This window comes from Neoarius graeffei, chromosome 21 (assembly GCF_027579695.1).
Source record: "Neoarius graeffei isolate fNeoGra1 chromosome 21, fNeoGra1.pri, whole genome shotgun sequence".
In the NCBI taxonomy this organism is placed as follows: Eukaryota; Metazoa; Chordata; class Actinopteri; order Siluriformes; family Ariidae; genus Neoarius; species Neoarius graeffei.
Genome location: NC_083589.1, coordinates 12,767,993 through 12,786,144, shown reverse-complemented (window position 1 = coordinate 12,786,144; position 18,152 = coordinate 12,767,993). Strand labels below are relative to the sequence as shown.

Here is an 18,152-nt window from a genome sequence, read left to right as displayed (position 1 = left end):
ACCGAGGGATGAATAAAAGTTTATCTCATCTTATCTTATCTTGATGCTAAATCATCTCAATGCATCCAGTACAACTTCAAGCTTTAATACGGCTCATCATCCAACGGTCGAGTCATATTTTCTTTGAGAAAAGAACAAAGCACATGCTTAGTTAACCTTAATCACCCCAAAGCAGCATATACTAATATACTTTACCTTTTAGATATCTGCCATGCTGTCTGAGCAATAATGTATTGAATTAACACTCATACAATCAGTCTTCTAAGGTTCTGTGGCTGTGGAACAGAGTTGAGTCTCTCACATACCTCCGTTTATCAGAACAATAACAGCAGCTTTCTGGCAGAAATCCCTGAGAAGGCAGCATTGAGTACATCACTACAGAGATCCTAGTATGATCTGCAGTACATTTGTTTACAGTCAACCTTGTTGGTGGCTTCTCAATCAGTGAGAAAGCACAAAAATATACCTGCAAGTGGTGATCAGTGATTTCACAACTACTGGCCCCACAAACCACAGAGACCATACACCAACATAATTATTAGGTTTTGTGGCAGTAGCTCAGTGCTAATTGTATGAAATGTTTGCTGAAACTGATTGGCCAAGGATGGCTATGTTTTTTTAAACAATATAATAATCAATAATAATTTAAAAAATTATAATCAGGACTTTGCCTGCTGTGTATGACCACACCCCAAACTTTTCATATGACCTTACAATATTGTCCTGTATAGGCTTTTCAAGTTTCAAGCAAATCCATGGAAACAATTAGGAGTCCACCTGTTTGAATAAATTAGGCTCTGCGTCCCAAGATTTAATTGCCATGTGGCAACCCATACTGTGTAAAAATGTCGACCCATTCTTCCTCAATATTGAGGTTCACACACTCCTGAGTAGTTTGACACCGATTTTGTAAACATAGGACAAAAATCCTAGGACTGGTTTACAAAAGCATGTTTTGCATATTACAGAAACTAGCTAAAGATCAGTGTGGGACGAGCTAAAGGGGATGGGTCATTGAGACTTTCTGCTATGAGAGAACACAAGGAATCGGGGGGGGGGGACTTTCACAGGAGGACTTATGGTTTTTGAGACATGGGCCAAACAATAAAACACCACCATTCAGCTGACCGAGTTTATTTCTCTTGCCAGAGAAACAGGAGGGAGTACAACCTATTGACCACGTTTCATATTCGTACCATTTATGGTTTGGTCTGCATGATCACGTTGTGCTTCACCCCCTAATAAGCAGGAAAAAAAAAAAAACAACAAACAAAAGCTCAAGCAAAAACACTAGGATTGCAGCACAGTCTGTGCTTGGACCTCTGATTAAAGGTCGAAGGTGACACAAGCCTCTCCTCATCAGCAGAGAGCTAGCTCAGTGATCACATACTTGCTCAGGGCCCGTTTACACGAGGACGCTGTCGGGTAAAAACGACTAAATATTTTATCGGAAGTGCCTTTCGTCTACACGGGGACGGCGTTTCCGAGGCTGAAAAACGGAAAACGCCTTCCAGAGTGGATAAGTTAAAAACAGCCCCTGTTGCATATCCGTCTAAACTACCCAATACGCGAAACTCTGCTTGGATCTGCTCACGTCGGGTACGCGTTTACGTCATACATATGTCATATACTGTACATGCCAGCCCGGGAAGTAAGAAAGTAAGTAAAAAAGTAAGAGCATGTCTGATTACATCGATCCAACGGACCTTCAAGCTGCTCTGGCAGCTTTAATAAACGTCCAGGAGTCCTTCGAACATCTATACCGAATCTGCACATATACCGTTAATGAACAGAGGCGGGTATGCAATTACCTTTATGAATTTTTGGATACACCGATTCGTCGGAGGACGTTTTTCTTAACCTCACGAGTAGCCATAGCCAGAGTAGTCAAAGTTTTCGCGGCGCAGATGTGCAGATCAGACAAGACGGAAGACGTTGCGCATGCGTGCAGACATGGCGGAGGTCTTTCACAGCACCACCTAGCCGCCTGGCATGCACATCTAATTTAATTCCACACATTTATGCGTCACCGTATAGACGCAGATTTCCTCCTTGAAAACGGTCGTGTAGACGTGGAAAAAAGTGAGAACGAAAACGGACTTTTGTGTTTTTGTTTCAAACCGTCCCCGTGTAAAGTGGGCCTCAATAGCTCCTGGTTCTGTTCTCTACCGACTACCGAACTTCATCACAAATGAGCTCGCAGCTACAAAAGGAATGTTTAACATGTTTCAGGAAAGACAGAGGCTTTAAAAGGCATGGTAGGTGATTTTTTTTTTCCTCGATGCATTTTTTTTTGTTTGAAATTTACATCCAGACAGCAATGAATAAATCAAATACGCCGACAATAAAAAGAAAAGAAGATCTGTAAAAAGCACGTCCAATCATTTGAATTGGTCCAAATGAAATGCCTGGATGATCTACCTGTCTGTCTACATAGCCACTTACCCACCTGCAAGCACTCTGCCCATGCACCGGAATTTTCCACAAGCCGAGGCACACATACATCTGGTTGAGAGTACGCCGTGCACATTTTGGCTGCTGCTTCTCACTGGAGCTTTTTATTTATTTATTTATTTTCTTCCCTTTGTTTTTCTGTGTGTTTGTATAGTTTGATGTTTGAGTGTTTTGTCCGCCGGTTGTGGTGTAGCTCCTGACCCAGTTTTGGGCGTCGGTTCCCTCCAGGCCTTGGTCTGCCATGGGTGATGCCTGTGCTCCTTGCTATGGACTGCAGTGAGCTCGTTGCTCTTTTAACATCGGGGTTGTCCAGTGCTCTGTGCTTGGTGCAGTGTTCTGAACGATGTTGCCCGGTGGCGTCACAGTGGCTGTGCCAGTGGTTTGGGATATACCAGCACTCTGTGTGACGGTGCTTCTGTGCTCGCTTTGTGGATCCATGGCGTGGTGTTCCGAGCAATGTTGCCTGGTGGCATCGTGGCGGCTGTGCAGGCGGTGTGGGACTTATCTTCGTGTGCCTTTTGGTGGGACTGTGGGTAGCTACGCCATTGGAATTACATCCTGACCCTCTTTTGGTGGCCTTTTTTTTCCTTCCTTCCCTAATTGTAAAGCAACCTTGGGTGTGAGAAAGGCACTATATAAATTTAACATTATTATTATTATTATTATTATTCTGCTAAAGCTAGCAAGCTAGTCGCACAAGGCGACAGAGAAAAGGCGGCTAAAATTATCAGTTACACCTAACGTTACACCAAAAACAGCCTGCACTGCTAAACAAAGCAAGAAAAGAAAGACTGAAGTAGAAAAGACTATGAGGAAAAAGACGTTGAGTAAATTCTGCCTTCACGTGTATCAGAATTATGATAAATAAGAGTCTCTGAATTGGATGTTGCACATGAATGCCCCCTCAACTCATAATTTCAAGGGGGAACTTCGAAAATAATTTGATACCAGAGTTACTGAGCTGGGATGACCTTCCACCTTAGCAGAGGACAGTTTCAGTAGTGGGTGGTAAATAATTGTTTATTTTTAGCAACACGATGGATCATTAGCCGTTACTTGTGTACATAATCTAATCTGGAATGTGTGGGCACTTTCCTTAATATAGAACAATGCAATTTAGCATGTACATTAAAGGAGTGAAAATAGAAGATTTCACCAAGAAACAAGTGAGAAACAATGTGTCTGTTATTTTTCATTTTGCTCCAAGAACAAAGGACATGATATGCTCGTCGTTCAGACTTCAGAAGTGGAAAGTAGGATCTTCCGATTAGCATGCGAAGGCAACAGGTCAAACCAGAGTGATCAGTGTTGCTTTTCAACAATGGCAACAGCTGAAGTAAATAAACCCAATAAAGAAGGTACACCCAAGAAGGTACGCCCAATACATACGATACACCCTATTTATTATATAAAACACGAGTGTGTTTTACTGTGAAATACGCCACTTGTATTTTCATATGAGCTCCATCCGGGACATTGAGTAATATATTTTCCAATATCCTCACTCGTGAGAAAATCAAGAACTGGTTTGATAAATTTGTGCACTTTGTCTGTGAATGTGTCTATATAATACAATGAAAAAAAAAAAAAATCACACGTTGGCTTAAAGATATGACGTTTATCTTCTCGTGTTGAAAAGCTCACATTTTTTATACGAAATACATCGCGGATCTGAGTGACATATTTCCTGACATTTCACTCCGATGACGTCACTCCCAGTGTTTTCCCGCTGACTAGACATACACTGTCCAAACGGCGACTCGGTTCAAAATTAAAATTCTTTTGCTTAACTTGCGCATTTTTTATGGATGTGTCCATATAATATAAACATTACACGGTGGCGTGGAGATATGAAGTTTATCTTCTTGTGTTCAAAAATATTTTCACTTGTGAATAATGTTCACCACTTGAAGATAAACTTCATACCTTCGCACAACCATGTAATATCCTCTATATATCTTATACTGATAATAGACCCTATAGAGAAAATACACAGCATACGCCCTGTACAGAATATACACCCTATACAGATAATAGAAAGGCACACAGTCGTGCAGGGCAAGAACACACTATGTACGAAATAATCCGACTACAAACAGTAAAGGAACGGTCAAAAGACCCTCATATAAAACCCTCATAACGTAGAATTAATTTTCTCCATCTTTCCCTAAACATTTCATCACAAAAACGAATCACTAAACAAACAGACACTGTCGGAGCACAGATGAAAAATAAGAATACTCTTCATGTTGTTGGACAGGGACAACACCAGAGATCAGATTTATGCATACAGGGAAAAAGTATTTATTTCAGTCATCCGTTGTAGATTTTGGAGCTATGGGGGTGTGTAAATAATATTAAGGCTGCTGAAGAATGTATTTGCTTGCAAGCTTTGGACCTCTCTAATTAAAGACCAGAAAAATTAACACAGAAGGTGAAAATCCTTAAAAAAAAGAAGAAATCTTATCACAATAAAGGATACCCCTTCAAAGCTCTACCCACTTCCCCAAAAGAAGAAGTGCACCTTCACCAGGGACAGAAAACCCACTCCATATAGCATGGGTCAAAACACACACCCTGGGACAAGCAAACACACTTCCAAGGCAAAAAAGCAGAGAGAACATGGAAGAGCTGGGATAAAATCAGAGACTCCAGTTAGGCTCACAGTGGACTGAAATTAAACCAGTGCAGCTATTTCAGAGAAACAGATTCAGTTACTACAGCGTCAGATGTCCAAAGGCAAAGCAAACGATAACGGACCTCAATCAGTTTAGGAGAACTTGTCCCGATATTTGGTCACAAGTGGACAATTTGCTCTCTAGTGTCTCAAAAGTGTCCACCACTGTCTCCCAGTGTCTCCCACCGACTCCCATACCCTTTTCAACCAGCAGGGAATGGGTTCTTGAATCAGTTCCATTCAAGATTCTTTGAACCATCGCGTGGACCGGCCCATGTTTTCACCAGTTTTGAGCGGAACTGTTGTAATCAAGGATGAACAGAGGCCGTGGCGCAATGGTAGTCGACAGTTGTAGCAAGATGGTGCACATTGATTACCTCCAAGATTTTGTTCCGTTATTGCAGATATTTGTTTTCGGCCCATTTTTTTCCTGAAGATGTTTCCTTTTCCGTTGCACACTCTGCTTCCTCTCCAAACTAATGACACGCCCACTGATGTCATCATAGTTCACGCTGGAAAAACCTGCTACATTTTGGTTCCAGCTTGGAACCAACGTTTCAGGTTCTGAAGCAATTCATTTTTGGTTGAAATGCTCTGTGCAGAGTTTCCCAAAAGCATCGTAGAACAAAGATCATCGTTAAATGTAGAGCAAGCAGCACAATGAACACTCTCTCTCCTAGTTAAGATGCTCTTAGTGTTAAGAGGCTTTTGGGAAATGCACCACTGAACATTTGAAAATCTGGTGCACGAACCAGAACGGAAACCGTTCCCTGTTGGTTGAAAAGGGATACCAGTGACCCCCAGTGACTCCAAACAATGTTAACTGGTCTTAAAATCAACTGAAAATGCCTACTGTTGCTGTATAAAAATGTATTCCATCTGGATTATAGATCAAATTTGAATTTTGTGTAATGTTAAACATCCCATAGTAAATATATAAGAATATTTTGTGCAAGCATCTTCTCTCTCATTGTGGTTCCATACGGTGTACAGCATCGCAGCCTCGTCAGAGTAGTTCACCAATTTAACTAACTGATCTTATTCATTCTCATCTAGTGTGTGTATCAGTACTCATTTAATCCGGTCTCGTTATCTCATTCTCATGTACACTCACACGCAACCCAAAACCACACAAGAAGGCACTGGGGTGTGTTAAAAATGCAAGACCAGTGTGGATGACCAGGAAGCAGGCAATCACATGGTACAGGCCAAGAACACCATGAGGGGGAGCGAACCTGCTGCAGTACTCACCAGCCTAATGAACTGCCCACAGTCACAGTGGTGGAGAAGATGGGGAAAGGGTTAAACTGAAAACAGAAAGGGGCCTGATGGCACAGTCAGTGCACAGCTGAACACTCTCTCTCACTCACTCACACACACACACACACACACACACACACACACGGACCACAGGAAGTAGGCCTCCATATGTCACATAAAAGATAAAATGCACAGTGAGAGGTAACGAGAAATGATAAATGATGGTAAGAAAGAGGGATGAGTAAAATGGTTCACCTTGATTTCTCTTTGTTCCACAGACTTCTCCCAAATCTGCTGGTCATACGCACCGATCTGAGGGACAAAGTAAAAAACAGGTAAACGAGGAGTCTGAATCAAAGAACATCACAAGAGTAATGATGTGTCTGAAGCAGTGCATTTTCTTTTAATGACCAGCATTTTCCCCTCTATCTTCTATCACTTCTTAAGCCCAAAGAACTAACGTCGGCTGGAATTATAATTCAGTATTTCTTTCACTCTTCTCTTAGATACATTTAATGTATGCTCTCTTAATAGCTCACCACACTTCTTTTAAACCTCCAATGGCCTTTCTTTTTTCTTAAAGGAGATATGCAGAACCATGGCCTCACTTTCGTTTATAAATGCCTTGAGACCTCAGGAATGGCACAGGAATAGTTTTAAGCGTTAACAATAAATCTAATATAGTAATGTTTATGATTAAAGTGATTTATATACTGTAGGTAGCGGTCTGAGTGAATGACCTTGACGTTCGTGACGTCACAGCAGGAAGTCTATCAGTCTCTGTCATTTCCGCTATACTAAAATACAGAGCTGACTGCAACTCCGATCCTCCATTTTGAGCTAATTTATCGCCATGCCACGTAGATGTGCTGCTGGTGGGTGCAGCAACACGACAGAAGGTAGATTTAAGTCGTGTTCATGGCCCAAGAATGTTCAAACTGCAAAGGTTTGGACGCGTTTTGTGAGAAATTCATGGGCACATTGGGCGCCTACGAAGTGGTCTCTCCTCTGCTCTGCACATTTTACTGAGGACTCATACGAAACCTCTGACCTGTTGAGGAGCGTTGGCTATAAGCCCGTATTGAAAGAGGGTGCAGTACCAACAATTAAAGAAAAAGAAAACTACAAGAAAAGGAAAGCAAGTTCAGTTGCACCAGTTCTCCCGGAGTGCGAGCCGAGGGTTGTTGCTAAAACCCGGGACGGAACGGGACGTGACACATTATCGCTCGGGCAGTGACCTCCCCACGGTAATTGCCTGAGCCGAGCAGTAATGGCGGAGTACTCCATATGGAGAAAATGGAGAATGAGTGGACCAGCTGTCTGAGTTCTCCGCTGGATATTGCTGCCATCTTGCCCTTACGTGGAAGAAACGAATGAACGGAGAACTGAACGAACAACTGAAAGTCAGATTGTTTCAAAACAAATCGGCCACAAGGTCGGCCTTCAAGAAGCGAGAACACAGACGGGTAAGCTCCGACTCTCATTTGGATAAAAAAACCAACACGTTGTTTACCTGCATTTAGATTAATACATGTAACTTGTATTGTGTGTTTAAGTTACCGGTATAAGATTAGTTAATTTGCTTCAGAATGTGATTGTCTCAGTTCATCTGATTATTTAATTAGCCTTTTACATTTTTATCAGTGAAAATGCATGCATGTACATGTATGTTGCATAAGCTATCCCGTTTTAATAAGGGTCAACCCACAATCAATGAAGTTAAATCAGTCTTAGCTGAGCAAGTCGGTAACGGTATTTCTTACTTTCACCATAAATTTTTATTTATATAGCTTTGGTCTATAAAAGGCCTCGGCCTTAAAACCCGTTAACGCTGTGACGTCACGCACTCAGGGCTGGCTGGCTCAGCTCCAATGCCAACTTTGCGGTCGATTTTAACTCTCAAAAATATATATATATTTTAATTCCCATTTATGCAGCATACAAGAGTCAAGGATGGAGATACTATCCACTCAGAAATTTATTTAAAAATAAAGGTTATGCATATCTCCTTTAACATTATTATATACATACATACACACAACATACAGAAGCCGATCTTTGCCACCTATTCAACACAATAATTCACGCAACAGAAAAGAACGAGTGGTCCCAGAAAGCTCATCTCTCAGAGCGTTATATAAAGTCTGAGGTGAGTGTAAAAGCATTAGGAAAGTTAATCAGGGAAGAGTGGATTAGCTTGGGCTCGGGTTTCCTGCTGCTGTAGGCGTTTGCTTCAGTCCCTCTTTGCTGGGTGCAGTGAGTGGGGCAGCTGAAGGAGGACACAGAGGGGTGTTGATCAGTGTTCTGGGGTGTCATTTGCACACTCGTGAACAGCAATGGAAAAGTCTGCATCATTCATGAGCTGCCCTCGAAGCTTCATCAAACATGCAGCACCGATGCAAAAGAGATCAGTGTCTCAGTCAGGCCACGCTGGCCAAACAAAGGAGAATTATGGAAATGGGTTATTTAAAAAGTCACCTGCCTACGCATTTAAAGCTTTCTTTAAACTTTTTACATGCTTTATTTTAGATAATGTCCTAATGTTCACTATTAAAAAAAAATTAAACGTTACATTTGTTGAACGTTACTCATGAGTAAGAATCATCTTCCTGTAAAATTCTTGATTAAAGACAGAGTGTAAATGATTTATCACACATATATGTCCAGCCTTGTTTGAGCTGAGCAGACACACTGGTTGATATTGCAGGCATTCGGATCACACAGAGAACTTCTTTTTATTTAGATAGTAATGCTACAGAACCACATTCTTTTGGTCCATCCTCATGCAAATTCATGGTTCAATAAAGGTGACAGGAACACGGGCAAAATATCAGCCCAGATTTTTCTCCACTCGCGTCACACATGATACAAACAAACAATGCTCACTACACAACAAACAATCAGCAGCTACGACACTACATGGACTCGAAGTGTAACAAACAGTGCTGTGTACACTCAGTCCCATCAGCAAGTCTGCGTTCACGTACACACACTGCTTGGAGCTTTAAAGACAAGAACCCAAACACGGCTTGACCTGTTCGCGTCACCGTGACATTAACGCTACGTTCACACTGCAAGGCTTGATGCTCAATTCCGATTTTTTTGTGAGGTCGTTCACATTAACAAATATATGCGACTTGTATGTGATCCTCAGTATGAACGAAAAGCGACCTAAAAGTGTTCCGCATGCGCATTGCAGGATACGACGACGTCACACGCAGTGAGCATGGCCAGTGTTTACGGAAGTAAAACCGCCCGGTTGCGGTATGACCCATCCAATCTAGCTTGAATAGCTGCATCCCCCCAAATGGAAATCAGCTCCCTAACCTCTGCGTCCTTCCATTGAGAAGATTCAGAACCTTCACAGCCCGAAGCGTCCCTCGCATTGATGTCATGCGCAGGGGCGCAGATACGTTTTTTGAACTGGGAGGGACAAAAAACTGGGGGGGACAAAGCTGCCAGCAAACCAACCCCAACCCCGATATGCCTGTCAAACTTGTTGTTAGTAACCATAGCAACCAAGCTCGAGCTCACAACCTGTGCAGTCTGAGCAGCTCAACCAACCGAATATCAGTCTTTGTTTTGTTTTATGTGAGTTGTTGCAACTATGTATACACTGCTGTGCACCTCAATAAACCGAATGGTAATTAGTCTTTTGATTTTTCCGTGAGGTTTGCCTTATGCAAAGAAAGACAGCATAGACGTTTTTTCCTCCCTATAAGTGGGGGGGACCGAACGAGGTGAATTTAAATCTGGGTGGGACGAGTCTCACCCTCTATCTGCGCCCGTGGTCATGCGCCATGTTGTTGTAACTTTTTTTGAGAGACCCGCCGCCTACTTCAGCGCAGAATAGTGACGTTTGTGGCTTGTTGATGACGTGCAAGTCGGATGAATGCGACCTGGCGGTTCAGACTGAAGTCGCATATGAAAAGAGCGGATAGGAATCGGAATTAGGACCACATATCCAAATGGCCTGGGTCGGATTTGAAAAAATCGGATCTGTGTCGTTCATATTGTCAATAAAAGATCGGATACAGGTCACATATGGGCGAAAAGATCGGATTTGAGTCACTTCAGCCTGCAGTGTGAACGTAGCCTTAGAGTTAACCATGCTTCATAAACCAACCATGCTTACAATCAAGGCTAATAACAACAACAACAACCACCCTGAATAAAACCAGACACAGTGACGGATTAAACAGAACTGGACAAGAGTTGTGTGAAAATTAATTATGACTGGTTATTACACAAAAAAAAAAAAATTCGGAAAAAGGTTATGATGAAATTGTATAACTATTAATTGAAAATGTCACAAATTAACTGAAATGAAGAATGGTGTGTAAATAAACCAGGAATTGAGTACAAAAGTACAAAAACACATATCTCCATGACAGCAATAATTTCACATTCACTCAAATTTAACAGGCACAGAACTGACCACTGAAGCAAAACAGGACTTCATCCCAACAACGTCTATTAGACAAGGTAGAATTAAATATAGATGTAGAGATGTAATTTACATTTCACTGATTAACTCAAAAAGACAGTTATATATGGCAGCTACGCAAGCAGGTGAAATGTTTCCAGATGTGTCAAACCTTAGAGTGAGTTTGTTTTTTTTCCAAGGACTCATGGCATGTTGCTGTATGATGCCATTATTTGTCACCTGCTTTTGTTCAGTTGTGTGACCTGTCTAACTCCATGTGAGCAAAGCAACTGAAGCTCTTTCCTGAATGGTTCTGGGAGAAGGGGAGAAAAAAGAGGGGAAAAAAAATCAGTCTCAGGTGAGCATCAGGTTTCGTTGTGGGCCTGCTGGAAGTCCAGGCTTGTTTACAGGTTTACAGATCACCTGAGGAGAGCAGCCTCGAAGACATCATCCCAAATTAGCTCCATTTAGGAAACGTTTATATAACGTTTATGGAAGGAGTCTCCAGTGTCAGTGCTTTATAACGGTCAAAGTTTTTACGACAGAGGAGTTTATGCTTTCCAGTTTCTTGGGAAAATAGCAAGCTGTATTTTTGTGAGAGAGAGAGAGAGAGAGAGAGAGAGAGAGAGAGAGAGAGAGACAGGGTGAGGGTGGGAGAGAGAGATAGCAAGAGGGTGACAGAGAGACAGACAGAGAGAGAGAGGGTGAGGGTGGGAGAGAGAGAGAGAGAGAGGGACTGACAGTGAGAGAGACTTTTTTTTTTTACTTTTTAAGCCACCTTTAATTACACCATTGTTCCATGTATACATTTTTTTCCACAGGAAATAAAACAAATAATGGAGAAAAATAAAAAGGTACATAAGGACAGAGGGTGTGAGTGAGAGGGTGACAGAGAGAGAGAGAGAGAGAAGGAGAGGATGACAGAGAGAGAGACAGACAGAGAGAAAATGAGGGTGGGAGAGAGATAGCAAGAGGGTGACAGAGACAGAGAGAGGATGACAGAGAGAGAGAGGGTGAGGGTGGGAGAGAGAGGGACACAGAGGAACAGAGGGTGTGAGCGAGAGGGTGACAGAGAGAGAGAGAAGGAGAGGATGACAGAGACAGACAGAGAGAAGATGAGGGTGGGAGAGAGACAGAGATAGCAAGAGGGTGACAGAGAGAGAGAGACAGACAGAGAGAGACAGAGCGAGAGGATGACAGAGAGAGAGGGTGAGGGTGGGAGAGAGAGAGAGAGAGAGACAGTGAGAGAGAGACTTTTTTTTTTTTTAAACTTAAGCCACCTTTAATTACACCATTGTTCCATGTATACGTTTTTTTCCACAGGAAATAAAACAAATAATGGAGAAAAATAAAAAGGTACATAAAAAGTCATTCCTAGAAAAACATCAAATTCAGTACGTAAAAACACCTTTTCTGTTGAAACATTCTCTCTCTCTCTCACTCACTCACACACACACACACACACACACACACACACACACACACACACACACACACAATTGTACATTAAAGGGCTGATGACACGTTTTTGACATCTTTGGCGATGTTTTATAACATAAAAAGTAATTCCCGATGATCCATATATTAATTCACGAAGGCGCCTATTTTACAAGTTATGATAAAAAAACGCGGCTATTTGGGCAAATTTGACGGGGCTGCAGCACCCAGGAGACGAAAGAGGAGGAGGAGCTATATGACGTCAGCGAAAGAACCTTCCTCCTCACTTACCAGTTTGTTGTTGATGCGAGAGGTGTTCAGTTTATAATTATTAGTATTATTATTATACACACTATATATATATATATATATATATATATATATATATATATATATATATATATATATATATATAGTTATTATGCCTTCGCGTTGTGTTGCCGGCTTTTGCTCCAAAACCCACAAGGATGGGGTAAGTTTATTCAAGTTTCCCAGAGATCCCGAGCTGCATGCGAAGTGGGTGAAGCAAGTCAGGTGCACTCGTGACAAGTGGGAGCCCTCACCAACATCCGTCCTGTGCTCTGAACACTTCGATTTGGATTGTTTTGACACCCTTCCCAGCTTAAAGGAATCTCTTGGGTGTGCAGTTCAGCACAAACGTGTGCTGCTACCATCAGCAGTGCCTACAGTATTCCGGAGGGGGTCTACTAGTAGCTATGCCGGATCCAGCAGTCGCCTGGGACAAGGCGACTCCTCCAAAGACAGTCCAACTGTCAGAATATGTGTTGAGAAACGACATAAGATAAAGGTACGTAGAGCTATAGAGTGCTCCGACATGATGCTAAAAATAGTAACCATGCGGTCTGCGCGGCCATCTTGGAAGTCACTTGCTCCAGAGCGCTCATAGAGTACACATCATAGAGTACACATTCATGATGATCATAAATGTAATCATAAAGTCGGCGTGATATCAGTCATGTATTTGCTTGTGAAAGCTTGCGGCTTTCATGTAACTGCCGCCTAGCAACAAGAGGCAAAGGGTAAAGAGGGTAGGCTATCATAGATTCTATTCGGAAGAGATCAATACATGATCGCTTAAAAATTAGGTATTTTAACAATTTGCATCTGTTTTGTGATTATTGTGACACTTGTGTGTTATATAGAACTGTATGTCTTATCAGCACATCGAGGATCTTCCACCGGAGGCTTTAGCAAGTACTCGTAGCAACACTACACTTTACCCTTTGCCATGCGTTGTTAGGGAACGGTAGCAAGTACCCTGGTTTGTTGATGTGACAGATTTGTAGTAGCAGTTGTAGTATTTTGCCTTTGCATTGTGGTCTCTTATTGCCAAGTTGAAAGAATTTGTTTCTCAAAGCAAACACCGAGGGAAAGCTAACTTAGCCAGACAAGTAGGCTACAGATTGTCATTTGCTTACGCTGATGTAGGTTATCAAATATTTTGCTTCATTCAAGGATAAAACTAAGAAGCCATAAACTAGAAGACGTGCCTGCCAATATTATCCTAAATGTATCACGGATCAGGCATAGTCGTAAGCTTATTATGTTAGCCGTTTGCATGCTCCATTAGGAACTATGTATTCAGTGTAGCATACGGCTTACATGATATAAGCAGTGTTTACACATGCAAGACAACAATACACAATATTAAAATATTGATTCCGTAACATTTTGAACAAATACGGGTTGACCTACCAATCCTTGTTATCCAACCTTGTGGTGTTCGTCAATGCTGGGCTGTCTGCCTGTCCGCTGTCCATCTCGGCGTCGGAGTCGCTCTCAGATTGCACAGTAACAGGTTCAAACCTGTACGGTTGGATGCACCCGTGTTCGTCATCACTTGATTCTTCCGATCTATCCCACTCACAACACAATTCTAGACTCCCAGAAGAGGAAGAGCTAGCACTAGAGAGTTCACCGGCGTTTTCATGCGCCATTTCCATTGAGTAGACAGCCAGTGAACCGCAGCGTGTTCTTCCGCTGACGTCACAACATGGCCGCGAGCCACAGACCCAGTTTTCTTGCGCTGTGCAATTAAAAGTTGGATATTCGCGTAACAACAGCTTCTTTTCACGTAATTATAACAGAAATCTAACATGTTTGCCATGTTGTATAGTTTATTTAAGAAATTGCATAGAGTCATGTTCGTGTCATCAGCCCTTTAAAAGTTGAGAGTTAGTGCACCATCCTCTTCAAGTGAACATAAAACCTGTCTAAAACCCCACCAATCTATAAAAGTGTCCAGGTTATTGGTTAGTCTGTAAAAAGCATACTCTACCTTAAGACGAGATGCAACCAAACCTTTCAGGCTCTGAACTGCATCAGTCCATCCCAGGCCTAGCATCTGATTCTTTCTGGTCTTCCAGATTGCGAGTTTTGCAGTTCCGATTAAAAATTAATTAAAACCTGAGTCTGTCTTTTCCTGACTGTGTATTTTGGCCCAAAGACAAACAAAGGGACGGAATATTCCTCCCCTAGGTGTTCCACCCACTCTTGCAATGTCTTAAATAGGCCCACTAGCCAAGGACAAAGAGACACCAAGTGTTCTAGGGTTTCTTGTTGGCGACAGAAGGGACAGTCCTCCCCAGTGCTGGGATCCAGGCGAGCCCTGTGTCTGTTTGTGGCTATCGCTCTGTGTATGATGCTCCACTGGAGGTCAGCCGTCCGTTTCTCGATGGGCGGCTTGTACAGAGTCCTCCAACAGCCTTTAGGGGTGCATTCTGGAGCAAAAACCTGGGCCCACCTCGACTCCCTGACTTTGACCAAAGAGCGGAAGTTCAGTACCTTTACGCAGCTGTAGTAGAGCTGCTTCTTCCCGCATGAGCCGAAGTTGCCCAGCACCGGTGTTTTCAGGGACAGAAGCAGCCCTCCCTCCTCTCACCACTCTTCAGTCGCAGGCCTGACGCTTAGTGCAGGAAAGATGTACTCATGGTCCTCGTGCCATAGGTCAACCAGGGTACGGTCCTGGGCGTACACCCTGAGGGGTACAGACAGGGATTACAAGACCTTGTCCACTATCTTCAGAGGTCTTTAGAAGAAACAGCTGTTTGTTCAGTCTTAGCCAGCCAGCCTTCTTCATGAGCAGCTTAGCAGACGCCAGCCAGCAACAACCGCAGCCATAAAGTAGCCTCTGCGCTGTTTGCAGTCTGAAGGCAGCAATTCTTGATGGAATGTCCATGAGGCCTTGTCCTCCCTCAGCTACAGGGATATACAGAACTGGTGCCCTCAGCCAATGCTGACCTAACCAGAAGTTGTTCACCAGGAGCCGCTGTATGTCCTTCATGAGGCCTGGTGGTGGCACTAAGACGATCAGTCTATGCCAAAGAGAAGAGGCGACCAGGTTATTGGCTATCAGAACTCTACCCCTGTAGGACAGCTGGGGAAGCAACCATTTCCATTTAGACAACTCACCTTCTCCAGCACTCCCTCCCAGTTCTGTTTTTGAAAGTCCTCTCCTCCCAAGTCCTCCCAGAACTTTGATGCCTCTTTTTTCCCCCACTTAAATTTCCCGGGTAGATTAGGGACGTCTCCTGGGCTCCACTGACCTATTAGACATGCTTCACATTTGTCCCGGTTAACTTTAGCAAAGGAGGCCTTTTCATACACAGTCAGGCTTTCTTTAAGTTGTTGTATATCTCTCCGATCTTGTATAAAAACATTAACATCATCTGCATAAGCTGAGACGGCCACAGAGCGGTTCTGAGCCAGTTCAGGGAGACCCAGGCCCTGTAACCTGCTCCTCAGCCTACACAGAAGAGGTTCAATAACAATACTATAGAGCTGGCCTGAGATGGCGCAGCCCTGTCTGATTCCTCTTTTAGCTGGTACAGGGCAGCTCAACCCTCCCCCCACCTTTACTAAACAGCAGGCTTCATTATACAATAATTTGACCCAGGATAAAAAACTCCCCCCAGTTCCAAAAGCCTGCAAGGTGGAGAAAAGAAAACCATGATCCACATGATCAAACGCCTTTTCTTGGTCAATAGATAAAACACCAACATTAATATTATACAAATTATCCCTTATTAAAAATAAATTATCGCACATTGACCTGTCTGGAATACGACTGTTCTGCACCAATAAATAAATCAATAAAATGTTTTGATCTATTTGATAAAACCTTGGAGAGGATCTTATAGTCCGTACATAAAAGAGCTACAGGTCTCCAGTTATTTAAAAGAGCTAGGTCTCCCTTCTTGGGCAGCAGTGAAAGAACTGCTCGCCTACAGAAAGCCGGAAGGCTCCCTTTTTTAAAACACTCTTTAAAAATGGCCAAAAGGTCCCATCCCAGTATTGTTTAAAAAAGTCCAAAGGAAGACCATCTAGTCCCAGAGCCTTGCCTGGTGCCATCTGGGACACCGCAGCAGTCAGCTCATCTAAAACGATTTCTGCGTTGAGTGTTCTGGTCTTCAAAGCTCAGTTGAAGAAGCCCTTGCAGTAGTTCTGCAGCACAGTCCATATCACAGCTACCCGCACTGAATAGATCCATATAAAACTCCACTGCGAGCTTCCTCATCTTGGCTGGGTCTGTAGTGATGTTTCCATCAGAACGATGAAGACAGACCATTTGTTTCCTCTGAACAGCAGATTTCTCCAGGTTAAAAAAGAAAGAAGTTGGTGCATCCATGTCTTGGAGTCTAGTAATGCCTCGGTCACAACCGGCCGTACGTGCTCCTACGGCCGGTCTACGTGCAAAAAACGCAAGAAATGCACGGAGGGTGCGTGTGAAACGCATGGAGGGCGCGCGTGTGACGTGCTGATTTTCGAGCCGTAGACTGGCCGCAGAGGTTCTTTGTCATGTCAAACAAACTCTACGGGCGCTTATGTTTTTTTCAGGTTGCAAGACAAACTTACGGCCAACGTGCATCTTTCTCCACGAACAAAAAAAACGCAGTGATTTCGGAAACGCCAAAAATTGCACGGCCAAAAAATCATACGTCCGGTTGTGACCTACCTGTAGGCTTAAAACGTGCTCAGACTGTCCTGCAGAAGGGAGTTGAGTTCCTGCCTTTTAAAAATTAGCCCATTATTTTTTGGTTGATCAGCTTGTGAGGTAAAGACATTTTTTTCCAAGTCTCTTATTTCCTCTTCCAGTTTCTGGACAGTTCTCTGGATCTTGGCTGTGGAATTAAAAGAATACTGCTGGCAAAACACTCTAATTTGGGCCTTTCCTACCTCCCACCACTTCAAGAGTGAAGGAAAAGTTTCCTTCCTGGATCTCCAATAGATCCAAAATAATTTCAAATTTTTACAAAAATTAAGATCATGCAATAACTTAACATTAAAATGCCAAAAGGACTTTGGTTTTTCCGTGGGAGATTAAAAAAAAAAAGCTCCATTAAAACTAAGTGATGGTCTGTAAAAGCAACAGGGGAGATTTGGCAGTCGATAACTCTTGAAATAAAAGGTGCAGAAATATAAAATCTGTCCAACCTTGCTGCACAGACTCTACCGTCAGATATTTTCACCCATGTGTATTGTTGGACTGAAGAGTGCTTCATTCTCCACACATCATTCTCCACTTTAAAAAGAGAGATAAAATGGACGAGGAGTGAATGTGTGGTTCCTCTCCAGTGCTATCTAATGTAAAGTCTGTGCAGCAGTTCCAGTCTCCCCCCATTAAAACACACTCCCCTGGATCATTAAAACTTAACTTCTCTTTTAATAAATTAAACAACTCTTCACGTTCAGAGCCTTGGTTTGGTGCATAAACATTGATAAAACTAAGAGTAAAATCCTGTATTTTAACTTTTACCATAAGAACTCTACCCTTCACTAACACTGTACTGGACACAATGTTTATATCTAAAACAGGAAGAATAAAATCGCAACTCCTGCACTAAAATTTGTCCCATGACTAAGAACATATTGTCCATT

The 18,152-nt window shown here is 42.7% G+C and overlaps 1 protein-coding gene across 10 annotated transcripts in view; it reads right to left on the bottom strand.

The window, feature by feature from the left end:
* LOC132870245 (protein PHTF2-like) overlaps positions 1–18,152 on the bottom strand; it is a 116,945-nt gene that overhangs the window by 41,308 nt on the left and 57,485 nt on the right. For all 10 annotated transcript variants that reach the window (XR_009651088.1, XM_060903893.1, XM_060903896.1 and 7 more), the window contains one exon: positions 6,647–6,703. Coding sequence is in view for 9 of the 10 variants with exons in the window: in XM_060903893.1 (XP_060759876.1) it covers positions 6,647–6,703 (57 nt within the window). In the remaining variant the exon portion in view is untranslated. The remainder of the gene's footprint in view (positions 1–6,646; positions 6,704–18,152) is intronic.